General features: G+C 34.7%; 1 protein-coding gene across 4 annotated transcripts in view; it reads right to left on the reverse strand.

Annotated features, from left to right (window-relative positions):
- Window positions 1-20,029, reverse strand: part of LOC150101214 (rho GTPase-activating protein 45-like) — a 519,012-nt gene that overhangs the window by 258,551 nt on the left and 240,432 nt on the right. For all 4 annotated transcript variants that reach the window (XM_090401286.1, XM_090401287.1, XM_090401288.1 and 1 more), the window contains one exon: window positions 19,030-19,140. In XM_090401286.1, the coding sequence (XP_090257412.1) occupies window positions 19,030-19,140 (111 nt within the window). The remainder of the gene's footprint in view (window positions 1-19,029; window positions 19,141-20,029) is intronic.

Below are 20,029 nucleotides of genomic sequence, written 5' to 3' on the forward strand. Positions count from 1 at the left end.
CAGTATATTTGAGAATTGGTTGAGAAGAACTGGAAGTAAAGCTTGGTGAAGAACAAGCTGGATTCAGGCCAAATAGAGGCTGTCAGGATCAGATCTTCACTTTACGACAAATAGTCGAGAAAGCATGGGAATATAACAAAGATCTGTATTTAAGTTTTGTTGATTTGGAAAAGGCATATGACAGGGTGCCAGGAGAGAAGCTATTCAGTACGCTGCAGTTATATGGTGTCAATGGGGCATTATATCAAGCAATACTTAGTCTTTATTTGAGTTGTAAGTCAGCAGTTAGAATTGAAGGAAGTACAGGAATATGGTTTAATATTAAATCTGGTGTGAGACAAGGATGTACATTATCTCCTCTGTTATTCATTATCTATATGGATCACATTATGAAGGAAAGTGGTAATAAACATGATATCAGAATTGAAGATGTTAATGTCAGCTCTTTGCTTTAAGCGGACGATGTCATCATCAAATTCCTGCCATGTACCCTTAAGGGATGTACAGGATATGATAGTACTACATGAAAAAAATTACATCATTACTAACTTTCTATCTACAATTTTCCTCCAAATCAGTCTGTTACTTGTCAAGACTCCAACATTATGAGATCTTATATTTATATCGTCTAAGGCACTTTGTACCGTATCAATCCACCTTTATCTTGGTCTTCCTCTGGGTCGTTTTGCTGCCAACCTGGCAGAGAACACTTGTTTTGCTAATCTTTCCTCGCCCATTCTGTTTAATAGCGGACGATGTTATACTTCTAAATAAATCCGCTACAAGTTTGCAAGATTCCCTGACTAAATTGAATAATTGTTGTAATAGATATGGTATGAAGGTCAGCAACAAAAAAGACAAAGACAATGAAAATAGGTAGAATCATTGAAAATGTCAACTGTGTTTTGAACGGAGAACCTGTGGAACAAGTAAAACTTTTCAGCTATTTAGGCATGATTTTTAGTGAAGATAGTAAATTAAATATGGAAATAGATAACAGAATCAACAAAGCTGGTATGGTAGGAAGTCAATTGAATAAATTCATATGGAATAAAAGAGAAATTAGTCGGAACACTAAGTTAGCTGTATACAATACAGTGTTCAAACCAGTTTTAACTTATGGATCTGAGAGCTGGGTCAGAAGTAAAACACTTTACCAAAGACTAGAGATATGAGAGTCCTCAGAAAGATTAAGGCGTGAACAGAAGGCATCAATGGCAATATCATATTAAAAACGAGGATATTAGGAAAGAACTTGACAATGTCAGCATCCAGGAATGCATTAACAGAGCTAATCTCAGGTGGTATGGTCACTTAAACAGAATGGGCAACCAAAGGTTAGCAAAACTAGTGTTCTCTGACAGGTTGGCAGGAAAACGATCCAGTGGAAGACCAAAATATAGGCGGATTGATACAGTACAAAGTGCCTTAGATAATGGCAATATAAGATCTGATAATGTTGGCATCTTGACAAGTAACAGACTGATTTGGAGGAAAATTGTAGATAGGAAGTTAGTAATGATGTAAATTTTTCATGTAGTACTATCATATCCTGTACACCCCTTTAGGGGTGTACAGGATATGATAGTACTACATGTCAGGAATTTGATGATGATCAACAACATAAAAAATATCTTGGCCCTTCGTTGTTTCCGGGAGTGGTCAACAAAATAAAAGCTGTTCTATAATATCTTCCTTATAAATAAATCTACTGAAGGCTAGAAGTTGAGCTTTACCAGTTACATCAAACACTTGTAAAGACTTAGGCCTATATCAAGTCTGGACATGATGTACTGCCCATAACCAGTACAAAGATTTAAAAAAAAAAAAAAAAAAAACTAGTGGTGTACCACAAGAATCAGTCCTTGGTCCACTTTTTATTCAATCTGTACATTAATGATATTTGGAAGGATTTGACAGGTGACATACAGCTATTTGCTAATGATGCAAAGATAGGTAGGGTAATCAGGAGTGTCACTGACATGCAGTACTTACAGTGATTTGAATAGGCTGGAATTGTTGGCATGGAAAAATGGATGTCAATTCAATGTCAGTAAAAGTCAAGTGATGCACTCTGGTGTGATTACATATCCAATGTTGTCTTATATTGGCAGAAACATGGTAGTAAACTGTGATCAAGCTAAGGATCTGGGAGTGTTAGTAGATAAGAAGTTGAAGTTCAGGGGGTCATGTAGCAAAGTTTGCAAATACAACTCAAAAAGATAACTGAAATGCTGAAACAAACTTTAACATGTAAAGATACAGAACTATAGAATAATACATATGCTACAGTAAATAACTTTTTTTTATTGTGTAAATATTTCATCTTATGTATCATAAGACATCATCAGGACAACTAACGAACAACAATAGGAATTGAATTCAAAAAACAAAAACCAGTGTGCATGATTAAATTGAAATCCCTCTACATCTATCCACACTAACCACAGTCGTGTGTTCATGGATTAAGAACAATTGGGACGAAATTAAAATTAATTTATTTAATTAAAATATAGCAGATAAATTATTGAATACAATTGAGGATAAAAATTGAATACATTTTGGAATAGTGAAACAGTCGTTTCGATTAAGATTAGATCTATGAAGTATGGCTTCAGCTCTTTCTGTGTATAACCAATCATTTTTATATGTGGATCTATGTGTGACTTGGCATTTTGCCATTGGATCCTGTAGTTGGCATTTTTAATTCCATGTTATTCAAGGCCAGATTTTTGAGGTTTGATAAGGCAGATGTGGTCTTGATGTTCAGAGATACGTTTATTTATAGATCTTCCTGTTTGTCCATAGTAAGACAAGTTATATGAACATGGTACAAGCCAGATAGCATCATTGATGAGAGCTTGTCTTTTGGAGAAGGTAGCAAGTTATGAATTTGGTTGATGGATTTGTGAGTAGCAATGAGTTGATATTTTCTCATAATTTTTGTCCTACACATTCAGAGATGCATTTAATGTATGGAATGGGAGTCCTGTGGGTTGATTTGTAGGAGAGTGGTTTAATATTTTTTAGGTTGTCCTCAGATTATATACATTTAGTAAGGCTGTTTCTTTGATAATTTCCAATTCTTGTTATAGGGATTCTTCAGAAGAACAAATTTTGTATGCTCTGGATACTAAAAATTTTATGATGCCATGTTTTTGAGATGGATGGTGAGCTGATGTATTATGGATATAACGACCTGAAAAAGCTGGTTTGTGAGACTGACTATAGAATCCACAATAGGCTTTAGTGGACACTTACTTTTATGTAATTTTAGTGAACCACATATTCTGGGAGGTCTTGCATGGTATGTTTTGAGTCTTTTGATGGTTTCTTCATCCATGGATTTTGTTTCATCCAGTAACTGTCCTCTCAGGACTACTGTTGATTCTATAGTCAGTCCCACATATAAAATATCAAGATTCCTGTCTAACCTTCTCTGTCCCCTCATTGGTCACTCAACCTCTTTGATAAAAAAAATTCCACAGAATTTCATACAAGGATAAAAGACATTAATCTAGCAGATAGCGGCATGTTAGTAAGCTTTAATATTGTCTCTCTCTCTTCACTAATATCCCTTACAAAGAAACAATAGAATTGTTAACCCCAAACTTTCCAAAATTTGGAAATTTTGGGCTTAACAATTGGAATTATTCAAATTTGCAATCACATCAGGTTACTTCACATGGAACGATTAAAAAAAAAAAAAATCGTATATATATATATATATATATATATATATACACAGGGTGTTCGGGATAAATTTGACAGTTTCGTAAGGAAAAAGAAAATCTTATTTGTATCTATTAAATTTAATGAATTGACAAAAAAACATTACAGGCAGAGTTAATTACAATACTATCAACAAGATTTACTCAAAATAACCACCATTAGCATCGATCACAGCTTCAATTCTGCTTCGGAACCTCGAACAAGCTGATGCTACAGTCTCCCTGGGAAGGGCCGCAAAAACTGTTTTAATTTTATCCATTAACTGGGCTTTTGTATTACTGGAAGTGCGATTGGTGTCTTTTTCAACTGCGCCCCATACAAAATAATCCATGGGGTTAAGGTCTGGGGAGTTTGGAGGCCAAACATTTGGACTGGTGAAGTCGTAGAAATTTTCAGACAACCATTTTTGACTTTTCCCAGAGGTGTGGCAAGGGGCCGAATCCTGCTGCCATACATACGGCCTACCATTGGCTACCCTTGTTATCCAGGGCTTGACTACAGTTAGCAACTCCACGAACAAAGCCCGAATTCCAATGCCAGGGTTCTTCAACACCTGTTCCTGCAGATTTGCGAGGAATTCTGCTGTACGAACGCAATCAGATCGTCTGCTAGGGATCTTTCTTCTTGCTACATCCTCGTAGTCACCATTGCAAGTCTCTAGTTCATGCCTGATTGTTTTTACTGTATTCAGGGAGCATTGGGCAGCAGTCGTAATATCCTTATTTTGATGGCGGGCACGAATCATCATGATACAAGTTATTCTCTTCCATGATTCAGGTGGGTTCCAGCTATTCATCCTTTCTGACATCTTGTATGTGAATGAATAAGGGTCCAAACTTTTAAATGAAGAGAAGTGTGTGTTAATACATGTAACTTACGGAAAAATATAATTAATTATAAATATGTCAAATTTATCCCGAACACCCTGTATGTGTATATATATATATATATATATATATATATATATGTTAAAGATACCAAGCTATTTTAAACCTGGTTATAATCCATTATATAAACAAGAGGAAGAAACAGCAATGGGCTGTTTCTTACCCTTATCACTTAACTTAGTCAACTTTTTTCTTGAACACCTAGAAGGCAGAATTTTCACTATTGACCCGAAACCAACAATGTGGCTATGCCACATTGATGATGTCTTTACAGTTTGGAGTCACAGAGAACCTGAATTCTACTCATTTCTACAAAAAACCAACCCTGCATACTCAATATCAAGTTCACACTAAAAAAGAATTCATCAATAGGTATTTCCTTTCTTCATGTACACATCCAGCGCAATCAAGATGAATCCATTTCCACTTCTGTCTACCAAAACCCACCTTTTTCAGGTCATTATATCCATAATACATCAGCTCACCATCCATCTCAAAAATATGACATCATAAAATCTTTAGTATCCCGAACACACAAGATTTATTCTTCTGAAGAATCCCTAAAATAAGAATTGGAAATTATATATATAAAAAAAAAAATAGCCTTACTAAATGGATATAATCCAAGGACAACCCAAAAAAATTAAACCACTCTCCTACAAATCAATCAAGACAAGCAGCAGTCCACAGGACTCCTATTCCATACATTGAAGGCATCTCTGAATGTGTGGCAAAAATTATGAGAAAATATCAACTCATTGCTACCTACAAACCCATCAACCAAATTCATAACTTGCCACCTTCTCCAAAAGACAAAATCTCAACAATGATACTACCTGGCATATACCAAGTACCATGCTTGTGTAACTTGTCTTACTATGGACAAACAGGAAGATCTATAAATAAATGTATCTCTGAACATCAAGACCACATCTACCTTATCAAACTTCAGAAATTTGGCCTTGCACAACATGGAATTGAAAATACTAACCACAAGATCCAATGGCAAAACACTAAGTTACTACACAAATACACATATAAAAATGAACAGTTATACAAAGAAAGAGCTGAAGCCATACTTCACAGTAAATTGAGTTATTAACTTAACTCAATAACTTATCTGCTACATTTTAATTTAATTTTATTAATGATAATTTCAGCCCAATAGTTCCTAATCCATGAACATGCGACGGTAGACGTAGAGGGATTCCAATTTAAGCATGTGCACAACTGATTTTTGCTATTTGAATTCAATTCCTATTGTTTTTCGTTAGTTGTAATGATATGTCTTATGATACATAAAATGAAATGAAATGATCATATGTCTTATGATGCATAAAATGAATATTACATAATAAAAAAAGTTATTTACTGTAGCATATGTGTTATTCCATAATTCTAGATACCATACAGGTTTCACTATATATAAAAAAGATAAGTCATTTTGCCTCTTTACAAAGCCTTGATAAGGCCCCACTTGAACTATTGTGCTCAGGTATGGGCTCCTAGTTTATTTTGTGATTCTGATACAGTGAAGAGAGTGCAAACGAGAGTGTTAAAAATAATATAAGGATTATGGAATACTGATTATAAAAAATAGATTAAGAATTTGCAGATTACAGACACTAGTAAACAGGAGAAAGAGAGGTGATATGTATAACATTTACAAACTTCTGAAACAGTAATACAGGATGAAATTTTTCATGGGTGCTTAAGGATCAAAGCTGTATAACAGAGGAGATCTCTACATAGTCTTTAAAGGAATGCAGAGAACTGACCAGGGCTTCTGACCTAATGTTCAATCCTCAACTTCTCATGGTGGACCTGATAGTTATCTACTTGGATACTGAACAAATGAGGATGGGTTGGCAATTTGGGATTTATTTGACAAAATTGTATTCTTATTGGCTTAAAACACAGTAAACTGATTGTATAACATGACAGAATTTCATGCTGGTTGGGGAGTAGTGCAATTAAACAAGGCTCCCGTTGTTTTCAGCAGGGAACCAGGGTGAATACCAAAAACTCAGCTACTGGAATAAATCCTGAAACACATTCCAGAGTTCAAGATCGGTGCTATCAACATAAGAGGCCCGAATGCCAAAGAAATGGAACTTGCAGAAGAATTGGATAAGTACCAGATTGACATAATACGGGTGGCTAAAACGAAAAAAGACAAAAACTGGTCAGATCTTTCCAGTAATAAATATGAAATGCTATATACAGGCAATAACAATCAGGGAAAAGAAGGAGTAGCTATAGTATTCAACACGAAATATGAGATTCATCTTCTTGAATGGCAAGCAATATCAAGTAGTGATGTAGGCAAATATCAGAATGGGGAAATGGACAAAGACTTATTTGTGACTATGGTCCCACAGAAGGTTCTACTAAGGTAAAAATGTAGGAATTTGAGGTTTTAGAGAAAGCAACTGACACAATGAAAAAGGAAAAGTTGGTCCTTGTTGGAGATCTAAATAGCAGAGTAGCAAATGATTGACTGATAGGAAAAGTCTCACTGATTACGTTATTGTTGATAGTGATGTTTCCTCACTGGTACAAGATACTAGAGTGTACAGAGGATTTGAAATGGGAAGTGATCACTATTTAGTCTTGAGCAGGATAAAATTGGATATATTGAAAAGAACATGTAAGGAAGTTTTAAAGCAAATAAAAGTTGAACCGCTCTCAGATGTGAACTGTAGACTAAAATACACAAACGTTATTCAAGAAAAAATGAAAGAACTTGATAACAGGAACCAAACCTTTAGAGATTCAATGGCAAGCCCTGAAAAAAAACATTGATTGATTCAGCATGAGGGGGATGTGATGACGTTATTGTTAAAGCATTGCCAAATTCAAGGATAGAAAAATCAGAACTGAAGTTAAAGAGGCAGTGAAGGAAAAGAAGAGAGCATAGCAAAAGTTCCTGGTGAATAAGTCAGCTTATTCACTGTACTCTTAGAGAATACAGAGAAAAATATAAGAAACCTAATCACTGTAAAACTAGCTAAACAAAAGTCATGAGAAGACTTTGGTAAGAACATAGAAAATAAATATCAGGAAGGTGGGAAAGTATTCTGGCAGTTTGAAAAAGCTCAGAAATGGAGGAAAGAGTGTTGTAAAAGGAATCAGAGATAACAAAGGTGACATGAAAACTGGAGAAAAAGATATCCTTGCTGTATGGAGTAATTATTTGAAAAATTTGATAAACTGAAAAAATATGACAGCACAGTGGTAAAAAACACTGACCAGACATGCAATCAGGAATATATAGCCATACTTGAAATATAAAACACCATCAAAAGCCTGAAATGTGGAAAGGCAGTGGGAGTAGATGATATATTATTATTATTATTTGACACTACAAGGGAGTCCAAAGACTCATCGAGGGAGGGCACCTGCCCCACAATCCAAATCCACCAACTGATCGCAACCACACCAATGCCATCCACCACCAACCACCACCTCCACAGACAACCACAAACACCCACGCCAGGACCCGAACCTGCAGTCCCCCTGGCCGGAAAGCAGATACGCCAACCACTCGGCCAGGATGGCAGAGAGGAAGATAAGAACTGGATTTATTTAGGAATATAACATCATCTACATAAAATAAAGGGGGCTAGAACTGAATATCTCCAAGTTTGATACCGCGCTTAATGCTACTTTCCTTTGATATGATCCAAATAGATGATGAATGAGAATGAAGATAGTGTGCACCCTTGTTTTACACCTGATTGTATGTCAAATCATCTTCACATACTTCCTTCAATTCTAACGCTGACTTACAACTTACATATAAGTTGCACTGCTCTGTATCATGTTGCTTAGTGTTTTGGGGCAATTTTTTCTCATGGCCTTGTTATGCACTTTCCATATCTACAAAATGCACAACATCCCATGATTTCTCAACCATTCACCTTACAATAAAAATATGGTCTTTGACAGCTGAGTCCAGCTTGTTCTTTCTCAAGTTTCTCTTAGTCTCTTCTAAAGAATGATACATAAATTTTACTAGGAATGCTTATTAGGGAAATTCTTCTATAATTCTCACATTCACTTTTATTTTCCTTTTTTGTAGGTAAGTATTATGAGAGAAAGAGAGCTCTTCTGCAGTCATCTGGAATTCAAGCTTCTGACTAGGTCTTCTGCAATGCGGTATAGCCAGATAAAATATTATACCTTTGTATTGGAATGTATCTGGTCAAATATTGCTCAGTCCAGCTGCCATTTCACATTCCAGTTTTTAATGACTTTTTTTCTACATCCAGGGAGACTTATCATACTTGCATTGCCATCCCCCATTGTTTGGAATGGCAATGAAAGTGTGATCATCTCTGATTAATTTTACAGTACTCTTTCCTCTTTTCTAAACTATTGATAATTTTGAAAATTTTACCATCTTCATCCAGTCTTCCCATAATTTCTATTTAGCTACATTTACACACTATTTTGCTTTCTTACATTTTTCTGTGTATTCTCTCAGAGTACACACTGACATACTTGCAAGGAAAACTTTCAACATATTTTCTTCTTTTCCTTGACTACCTCTTTCTTGAGTTCACCTTAAAGGTCTGATTTTTCTGTCCTTGCAGACAATTTCACCACGTATCTCTCTCTCTCTCTCTGTTGAATCAGTCAGTGTTTACTTCAAGTCTGCCACCCAGTCTCTTCTTGTTTAAAAGCTTTTTTTTAAAAATAATAGTTGTGTATTTGAGTCAATAGTTCCCATCTGAAAGCTGCTAAACTTTGATTTTTTTTTTTTAAGCATTTTACATATTTTTCCTTTTCAGCATGAGATTCAATTTTACTCTGTTCAAAACTAAATGGTGATCACCTTCCATTTATCTCCTCAAAATACTCATATGTGCTAAACCAGCATGATAATATTACCATGAATAGTAACAGTTATTAGCAACATCATTGTGCTGTTTACTGTCTGTATTTCTGCCATGTAAATTTATGCACATCAAACCTCCATGGAGTCAAACAACTCACCATGGGAGGACCTCCATCATACATAGCCCATCATACCATGACTTGAATGCATTCACTGTCTCAATTCACATCCTCTACACTTTCAGGCAATGCAATCCACCCACCATTCTCCACAACAACAACAAAAACTACTCCTCACCCCCTTCCTACAGTCTTCAGGGATGGCCTCTTGTTCTCTCACTGTCTCCAGCCATTCTATGGAAAAGCTGATCCACATTAATCTGGTGATAACCCCTTACCAATGTACATGCCTCGATCATGCCCTCCCCATTTTATCCACTAAACTCTACAAATTGCATTACCTTAATATATCATCATGCTCAACATTACAGAGACCAGTAATCCCTTAGTTAATCATCTATGAACCCTTTCACATCCTTGTGGGACACCTATTTGTAATGAAAGGGACCTCCCAGTGATGGCACTGGCACTTTTCATTTTTTATCTTGCTTTTCTTCCTGTATTCTTCACTTAAGTCTCTTGAGGCTTTTTAACTATCTGGTGATTGATGATGGTCCTTCCAGACCATCATCAATCACCAGGATCCAATGCCCTGCTTCTGTGTTTACAGTGTGGTACAACCCATATAATCTCTCTGATACGGAATAAGAGAGATTATATCAAGCATTATTTTGTCTTTATTCGAGTTGTAAGTTAGTAGTTAGAATTGAAGGATGTATAGGAAAATGGTTTAATGTTAAATCTGGTGTCAGACAAGGATGTACATTAAATCATTTTCCTATACATCCTGTTATTCATTATCTATATGGATCACATTATGAAGCAAAGTGATATTAAAGCTGATATCAAAATTGGAGATATTAATCTCAGCTCTTTATGAGATTAGTCCAGTAGTCCAGAAATTTGGTATGAAAATTAACAATAACAAGAGAAAGACAATGAAAACAGGCAGAAACATTGAAAATATCAACTGCATCATGAATGGAGAGCCTAAGTAAACCATTCATGATGCAGTTGTGTCTAAGTAAACTATTCCAGCTAGTTAGAATTTTTAGTGAAGATGGTGAATTAAATGTGAAAATATACAACAAAATCAACAAAGCTAGTATGGTACGAAGTCAACTGAATTAATTTATACGGAATAAGAGAGATTAGTCAAAACTCTAATTTAGTTGTATACAAGACAGTGTTCAAACTAATTTTGACTTATGGATCCTAGAGCTGGGTTAGAAATAAAACACTTGACCAAAGACTAGTGACCACAGATATGAGAAAGATTAGGGAGATGAACTGATGGTATCGATAGCAATATATTAATTAGGAAAGAACTTGACATTGTTAGCATCCAGGAATGTGTAGTGGTATACAAGTATACTTTTAAATAAATCCAGTACAAGCCTGCAAGATTCCCTGAACAAGGTCACTTAAACAGAATGGGAGAGGAATGATCAGCAAAACAAGTTCTTGCCAGGTTGGCAGGAAAAAGACCCTGAGGAAGACCAAGATATACGTAGATTGATACAATCAAAGGTGCCTTAGAAGACAGAAATATAAGATGTGATAATGTGAGTCGTGACAGATATCACATTGATTTGAAGGAGAATTGTCGATAGGAAGTTAGTAAAGATATAAGTTTTTCATGTAGTACTATCATAATATCCTGCACCCCTGTTACCCATAATCTTGTTGATGATGATGGAATTTTTCTTTTTATGGAGAGTGGTGAAAGGATAAGCGGGCATCCTTCGAAGATGAGAGTGATTAGCTAAGAAGGGAGTGAGATCTAGATTTTTCTCTCATAGAGTTATGCATGATTGGAATGAATTGCTATTAGATGTTGTATGTACAAGCAGCATGAATGAATTCAAGGAACAAGTATGATAGCTGGTGCGTGTAGTATGTTGTCTGCCTTGTTGAGTCCCTGACTCTCTAGAGGTCTCTTAATAATAATAATTACTTCTATTGACAAGCACACTAACAAGTAGAGATAAGGAAGTTATTCCTCTTTATAAGGCCTCAATATGTCCATATACAGATTATTGTGCTCAGGTCTGATTTAGGAGGGTTTCTTGGGGATGAGGAAGTTGTGAAAGGATTCAGAGACGAGCAACCAAGATGAGTGGTCTGTGGAACGTTCCCTATGAAGACATATTGAGGGTGTGTGGATAAGTTGGTTGATAGGCAAAAAATTGGAGATATGATAGAAACATTTAAGTTACTTATAGGGTTTTATAGGATTGATGCAGGGGAAATGTTTAAGCACTTGGCTAGAAGAGATAGAAAGTGGTCATCCCTGAACATTGAAATGCTATATGTCTGGGATTCATTTCCTACTATGCTGCTAAAATCTTCAACAAGAACACCACTTTTTTTTTCTTTTATGTCAGCTGTCTTCTCTAATGAATTGAAAAAATTCCTCTGTTTTTAATTCCCTAGTAGAACCTTCAGTAAAATACACATTTTTCATCTTCTTGAATACAGTCAACTCTTAATAACAAACTCACAGAGATCTCAGAAATAGTTTGTTCTAGTGAACAGTTTACTGTAGTGAATTTCTTTTAGAATAACACTTTCTACCTATGAGAAACTGGTCAGGACTTCCCAACAGTTTACTGCAGTGAGTGAGTTTGTAACAGCAGTGTTTGCAATAGTGGGAGTGAGTCAAATAACATTATTTAGCAATATCTTACCTGCTTTATTCTTCCTCTTGATAACACCAATTAAGTTGACATGGTACCTATTTTAAATTTTTATGAAAGTTTAATTTCTTTTCCATTGATGCTTCTTATGTTGATAGTGGCTCTCTTAAATTCTATTGAGTTTTGGTTTATTTCATTAAAAAAATGTTTACTGTTTATCCTGGTTCCTTTACAAAAACAGCGTGTGTGTGTGTGGGGGGGGTCTTGTTTAACCACACACACACATTCCTGCTGGCATGACATTTATCTTGTATTATCATATTTATTTCAGGCTTAAGCCAATACGGAACAGAATATGGAGTATCTAGGTGGATACTTAATAACGGAGCACACCATAAGAAGGCAAGGACTGGACAATAGGTAACAGACACTGGTTGGATTGCATGCATTCCTCACCACTTTGTGGAGGTTCCCTCCCATTATCTATCGTTGATCCTAAAGCAAGATCCATGCTAACTGACCATATTTTCAATCAACCAAAAAATGACAACTTGCATTTGAGAACAAAGATTATTTCTATAAAATATATATATAAATACACAAAACACAATGTAAAAATACTATTTATTAAATATACTGTTATATATTTCAGTCTGAAATTAACAGACCATCATCAGTGGCTTAAAAAACAGTTGTTACAGGTAAAATGCAAACAACTGATTTATTCGAATAGAATGAGCCATGTGATGTTAAATACCACTATGTTTCAACTGAAGAAAAGGTTAATCATACATTTGTATCTCTCAAAGAGACTTTACAACTACTTTCTGAAATATTTCCACAAGATATAGAAAATTGTTCTATATCTTGTAGAAATAGTGAAGCATTCTGGTTACATTGTTTGTCAAAACAACTTCTACAACCAAGTAGAAGGAACTGCCATGGGGAAGTCTACTCCACCCTGCTCTGACCAACTTTTATTTAGAGCATTTAGAAGACATCCTTTTTTCATCTATATGCCTTCAACCTTCATTTTGGGTTAGATATATAGACAACATTTTTGTAGTGTGACCTCACAATATAGATACCTTATCAACATTTTTAGCTACTATAAATACTTTACATCCTTATAAAATTCACTATGAAAGTTGAGAGAAAATAAATTATGGTTTCTAGACATTCTTCTCATCCACTCACCATCAGGTAATTTAACATCATATTCTTCAATAATCTGCATATCAAACTTCTCAAAATACAGGAATCATAAACTGTTTAATTCATCGAGCTAAGACTGATTGTTCAACTCCTCATTATTTACAAGAGGAATTCTCAAATATCAAACAATATATGAAATTCTGGCTTCTCAGAAAGGATTACACAATATCTGTTTGACTATTAGAAACCTAACCCAAATAACAAGGAATTAATGATTTTCAAAATCATATTAAAAAAATCAAAAAAAAATCAAAATTCATATTTCTAAAGAAATTAATATATCGAGTTCCAATCCCATACATCTCTGGCATTTCAGAACCAATTTCAAGAATTCTGAAAAAATATGATTTAATGGCAACTTTTATTTCTATTAATAAACTCTCAATGTTTTTCCCCTCTTCTAAAGATAAATGCTCTCCTACGTCTCTTCCAGGTATATACCAAGTTCCATATGACTGCCATCTTTCCTACTTTGGACAAACTGGACGCTCAAGAGAAAAAAAGAATCTATAAAAAAAAAAAAAAAAAAAAAAAAGATAGAAGAATACAAGAACATCAATCACATATTTTCCAAAAAAAAAATCTGATAAATCTGGATTAGCTCAATGTGGAATAGAGACAGACCACAACATTCTTTGGTCTGAAATGGCCTTCTACATAGATGTCGGTACAAATTTAAATCTTATTTAAGAAGAGTGCTGAAACCTATCTTCACCACCCTGACTTGAATTGGAATGGCTGCCTATTCTTATCAAAAATATGTTATTCTAAAGTTTGCTTAGAATAACACATCATTAATTTTTTTTTTTTTCAATTACTATTGAACCAAGAATGGTATTTTATAAAGACAAAGTTTTAAGAAACCAACTAGCTACTACATCTATCTGATGATCTGTTGAGCATGATATTATAAGTTACACACACACACACTGAAATAAAGAGCCAAGAGGCTTCACTTTGGCGATGCAAAATTATAAAAATTAAGTGGATATTGAATTCAACATTATTTCAAAGACAAATATATAGAAACCATAAGAGTTTTATACCGAATATAAAAACCATAAAAGTTTCTATATTTGGCATGAAACTCTTGTGGTTTCTAAATATTCGGCTAAATATATATATATATATATATATATATATATATATATATGACAGAATGATCATTGACTCGGTTAACATACATAGTTTTATGAAAAAAATTGAATGACTAGAACCGAGATTTAATTAAAAAGGTTTTAATATAAACACACTACTAGTTTCGGCCTGTAACAGCCTTCTTCAGGTGACATTATAAAAGAAAAAACACTAAACATTGAGGGTTAAAAGACTATGAACATCATAGACAGTCTTTATACATAATTAGCATTAAAACGTTGTAGTTGTATTTGAAGCTGTTCTTTCATTTGTTGCATTGTTGGGAGAGTGCGTGCTTGCTGCATCACGTGAACGCCAGTACATGATTACAGCTGAATGACTATCCGGGAGGTTGTAGCTTAAGTTGTTATTTAGATGAACAGGATTGAAGATGATTTCTCTCGATTCCACAATTTTTCTCCCTATTTCGTCACTGCAACGGAAGATGTTTGTAGATTTTTCCCAGCAGACTTTGTGACTTTGGTTATTATCATTAGGATTAGCCGAGAAGAGGATATGACTTGATAATGCACTTGCTCGCTGTCTCTTGTAAGTAATGTCTCTCATGTGTTCTTCCATACGCATTTCGACAGATTTGTCTGTCTGCCCGAAATAAGGAATATCGCAGTCACATAATATTTTATATACGCCAGGGTATTTGAGTTGATGATGACAAGGTTTTGGGTGGCTAATTAAGGAACGGATCTTTGGAAGTGGAGTGAACAAGGTTCTGATATTGTATTTTTTTAGAACTTTTGCTAATTTAGGTGAAACAGTACTTATGTAAGGAATAGATATATTGCTTTTGAATCTATTTGTTTCTTCTGAGTGATGTCTGGGAGGATTAAGAAGGAATTTGTTAATGATTTTCTTGGAATATCCATTAACTTCGAAAGAAGTTTTCAGATGGTTTATTTCTGTAAGCAGTTCATTTGGATCATCAAGAAGAGAACGGGCTCTATGTCCCAAGGTGGAAATTATTCAAAGCTTATGAGGAGGGAAATGATGGGATTGACTGTGCAGATATCTGTTGGTATGTGTGGGTTTTCTATATATCGATATTTTTAGTTTACCAGCAGAAGAGCGAGTCAGTTTGACATCAAGAAAAGGCAAGGAATTATCCGTTTCAAGCTCAGCAGTAAACTTAATACTTTGATGTCGGCTATTGAGATGTTCGAGGAAAACCATAAGGGATTCATGTCCATGGCTCCAAACAATGAAGACATCATCCACATAACGTTTCCAAACTTTAGGTGTTAAAATAAAGGAAGAGATAGCCTTGGTTTCAAAATCTTCTAAGTAAATATTTGCAAGAACAGGAGATAAAGGATTACCCATAGCCAGTCCATGATTTTGTTTGTAAATATTATCTTGAAATTTGAAGTAACCGGACCTGATGCAATGTGTAAGCAAGGCTAACATTTTTTTGGATAACTTGTCCTTGAGTAATGTTAGGACTTCATCTGTTGGGACATTAGTGAACAAAGAAGTTATGTCCAAGCTAGCCATGATGTCATTTTCATCAACTGTAATATCCTTGATGTATGTAACAAATTCTGTAGTGTTCTTGATAAAGGAAGGTGATTTCCCTGAAAAACTTTTGAGGTATTTGGCAAGGTATTTTGAAAGATTGTATGTAGGAGAATCGATACCTTCTACAATTGGGCGTAATGGGGTGTTCTCTTTATGGATTTTAGGAACACCATATATGCGAGGAATAAAGTCGTTATCAACAAATCCTCCTATATACTTTCAGATGTAGAACAAAGCATCCTTAGTAAAGGTCTAAACTTCATTCCTTCACCAAAATTAATACCAAAGGAAACACTACTTACAAAAATAGAAAGAGCTGCTTCTTTTCTCCCTCCACAAGATGCAAACCTTCTACGTATTGAATCAATCTTTATTATCAATAACGCAAAACCACCTGCAGACAACATTACTTCAACTGAACGCAAAGCTATTAAAAGTTTAAAAAACAACAGAGATATAATCATCCTCCCTGCAGATAAAGGAAATGCAACAGTCATCATGAACTCCGAAGATTACAAGAATAAAATGATTGATTTACTACATAATGATACCTACTCAATACTTGAGAGAGATCCAACTCGTGAACTTCAAAATCGTACAAACAACTTATTAAAAACAACAACTGAATTATCCCGAAACGTCCGTTTATCTCTTCGCTCTCTCCATCCGTTAATTCCTCGCATATATGGTGTTCCTAAAATCCATAAAGAGAACACCCCATTACGCCCAATTGTAGAAGGTATCGATTCTCCTACATACAATCTTTCAAAATACCTTGCCAAATACCTCAAAAGTTTTTCAGGGAAATCACCTTCCTTTATCAAGAACACTACAGAATTTGTTACATACATCAAGGATATTACAGTTGATGAAAATGACATCATGGCTAGCTTGGACATAACTTCTTTGTTCACTAATGTCCCAACAGATGAAGTCCTAACATTACTCAAGGACAAGTTATCCAAAAAAATGTTAGCCTTGCTTACACATTGCATCAGGTCCGGTTACTTCAAATTTCAAGATAATATTTACAAACAAAATCATGGACTGGCTATGGGTAATCCTTTATCTCCTGTTCTTGCAAATATTTACTTAGAAGATTTTGAAACCAAGGCTATCTCTTCCTTTATTTTAACACCTAAAGTTTGGAAACGTTATGTGGATGATGTCTTCATTGTTTGGAGCCATGGACATGAATCCCTTATGGTTTTCCTCGAACATCTCAATAGCCGACATCAAAGTATTAAGTTTACTGCTGAGCTTGAAACGGATAATTCCTTGCCTTTTCTTGATGTCAAACTGACTCGCTCTTCTGCTGGTAAACTAAAAATATCGATATATAGAAAACCCACACATACCAACAGATATCTGCACAGTCAATCCCATCATTTCCCTCCTCATAAGCTTGGAATAATTTCCACCTTGGGACATAGAGCCCGTTCTCTTCTTGATGATCCAAATGAACTGCTTACAGAAATAAACCATCTGAAAACTTCTTTCGAAGTTAATGGATATTCCAAGAAAATCATTAACAAATTCCTTCTTAATCCTCCCAGACATCACTCAGAAGAAACAAATAGATTCAAAAGCAATATATCTATTCCTTACATAAGTACTGTTTCACCTAAATTAGCAAAAGTTCTAAAAAAATACAATATCAGAACCTTGTTCACTCCACTTCCAAAGATCCGTTCCTTAATTAGCCACCCAAAACCTTGTCATCATCAACTCAAATACCCTGGCGTATATAAAATATTATGTGACTGCGATATTCCTTATTTCGGGCAGACAGACAAATCTGTCGAAATGCGTATGGAAGAACACATGAGAGACATTACTTACAAGAGACAGCGAGCAAGTGCATTATCAAGTCATATCCTCTTCTCGGCTAATCCTAATGATAATAACCAAAGTCACAAAGTCTGCTGGGAAAAATCTACAAACATCTTCCGTTGCAGTGACGAAATAGGGAGAAAAATTGTGGAATCGAGAGAAATCATCTTCAATCCTGTTCATCTAAATAACAACTTAAGCTACAACCTCCCGGATAGTCATTCAGCTGTAATCATGTACTGGCGTTCACGTGATGCAGCAAGCACGCACTCTCCCAACAATGCAACAAATGAAAGAACAGCTTCAAATACAACTACAACGTTTTAATGCTAATTATGTATAAAGACTGTCTATGATGTTCATAGTCTTTTAACCCTCAATGTTTAGTGTTTTTTCTTTTATAATGTCACCTGAAGAAGGCTGTTACAGGCCGAAACTAGTAGTGTGTTTATATTAAAACCTTTTTAATTAAATCTCGGTTCTAGTCATTCAATTTTTTTCATAAAAATATATATATATATATGTGCAGTTTAATTTTTCACTGTTATGATTAACCTTTTCTTCAGTTAAAGCATAGTGCTATTGATGATTTTAGCATCAGGCTCATTCTATTTTGAATAAATTTAAGTTAAATTTATTGTCGGCCTGGTTGGCCGAGTGGTTAGTGTATCTGCTCTCCAGCCAAAAGGCTGTGGGTTCGAATCCCGTCGTGGGCATGGATGTTTGTGATTGTCTGTGAAAGCACTAGTGGTGGTAGTCTGCAGTAGATGATGTTGGTGGAGTAGTGAGACAAAGAGTTGATGCCCTCCCTCGATGAGTCTTTGGACTCCCTGGAGGTGTGATATAATAATAATAATAATAAATCAACTGTTTGCATTCTACCTTGTAACAGCTGTTTTTTTAAGCCACTGACAATGGTCTGTTAATTTCAGACTGAAATATATGGCAGTACATTTAATAAATAATACTTTTACCTTGTGCTTTTGTGTATATATTGTATAGAACTATGGCACAAGTTTCTCTAAAAACAAAGTTTATTTCATTTATGCAAAATTTACCTAAATATGTATTATTTGTACTGTTGAGCTTACTTCAATGAATTTGTGGCTCTGTAGCAAACTACATGTTGCTAAATTGGTTCGTGCATTTTCCATATCTTGATCTAAAGCTGTACAGTAAACTGACTGGAATGGAAGAAAACTCTAAAAATATACATAAAAAATAAAATAAAACATTTAAAAAAAATTTAAAAAAAACAATAAGCAAACTTTTTTAAGAAAAAAATCTTCCTGAAATGAGGTTACTAAAACATCTAACAGTTGTTGTGGCTATTGTTAAAATTTAACTTAAATTTCAAATAAATTATTAACATTACAGTCACTTGCTACTATGACAAACTTGGTTATACTGAAATTATAATCAAGAAAATTCCTGGTGAGAGTGCCGTAAGATCAATGCTAAAGGAATTACACTATAACAAACATTCTACTAGAATAATTCTTAAGCTCAGAGGAACTCACTAGACTGAGAACTGACTGTGATACCTAAACAGTACTATGACTTATTGTAAGAAAAGGCTATAATGATCCATATGATGACTATCGTGCTCTCCTTTAGCTGGCACCCCCTTACTGAAATACAAACAGCAGCACCATGACTCACAGATCTAGCAGCAAAGTTTGTTTCTAAAAGTTTGTATAACTCTTACATTTGTATAAGCTACCTTATAATGGAGAAATATAGTTTATACAAATGTCATTTATTTTTCTAGATTTATGGTAAGGAATTAAATGTGATATAAAAAAAAATGCTACTAGCACAAGATACAAAGAACTCTAAGTGCCATACAAAACTTGAACTGTACTTATTTAGAAAATAAGTATAACTTACAATTATGATAAGATTTCATTTTGTGAAACACAAGAATGAAATATTTGGCAAGATTTAGGAACATTAAGCAAAATTTTTGTATGATCCAGCCACTCTTGTTTTTTGGTTTTGACATGGTGACTGGTGAAGTTGAAAGCTGACCACTGTTTTATAAGCTAGGTCATCAGAGATATTGCCAATTATTTTATAGATGTCTAAGGA

This window comes from Typopeltis vanoorti, chromosome 12 (assembly GCF_054136105.1).
Source record: "Typopeltis vanoorti isolate ZY-2024b chromosome 12, IOZ_Tvanoo_1.0, whole genome shotgun sequence".
NCBI lineage: Eukaryota > Metazoa > Arthropoda > Arachnida > Uropygi > Thelyphonidae > Typopeltis > Typopeltis vanoorti.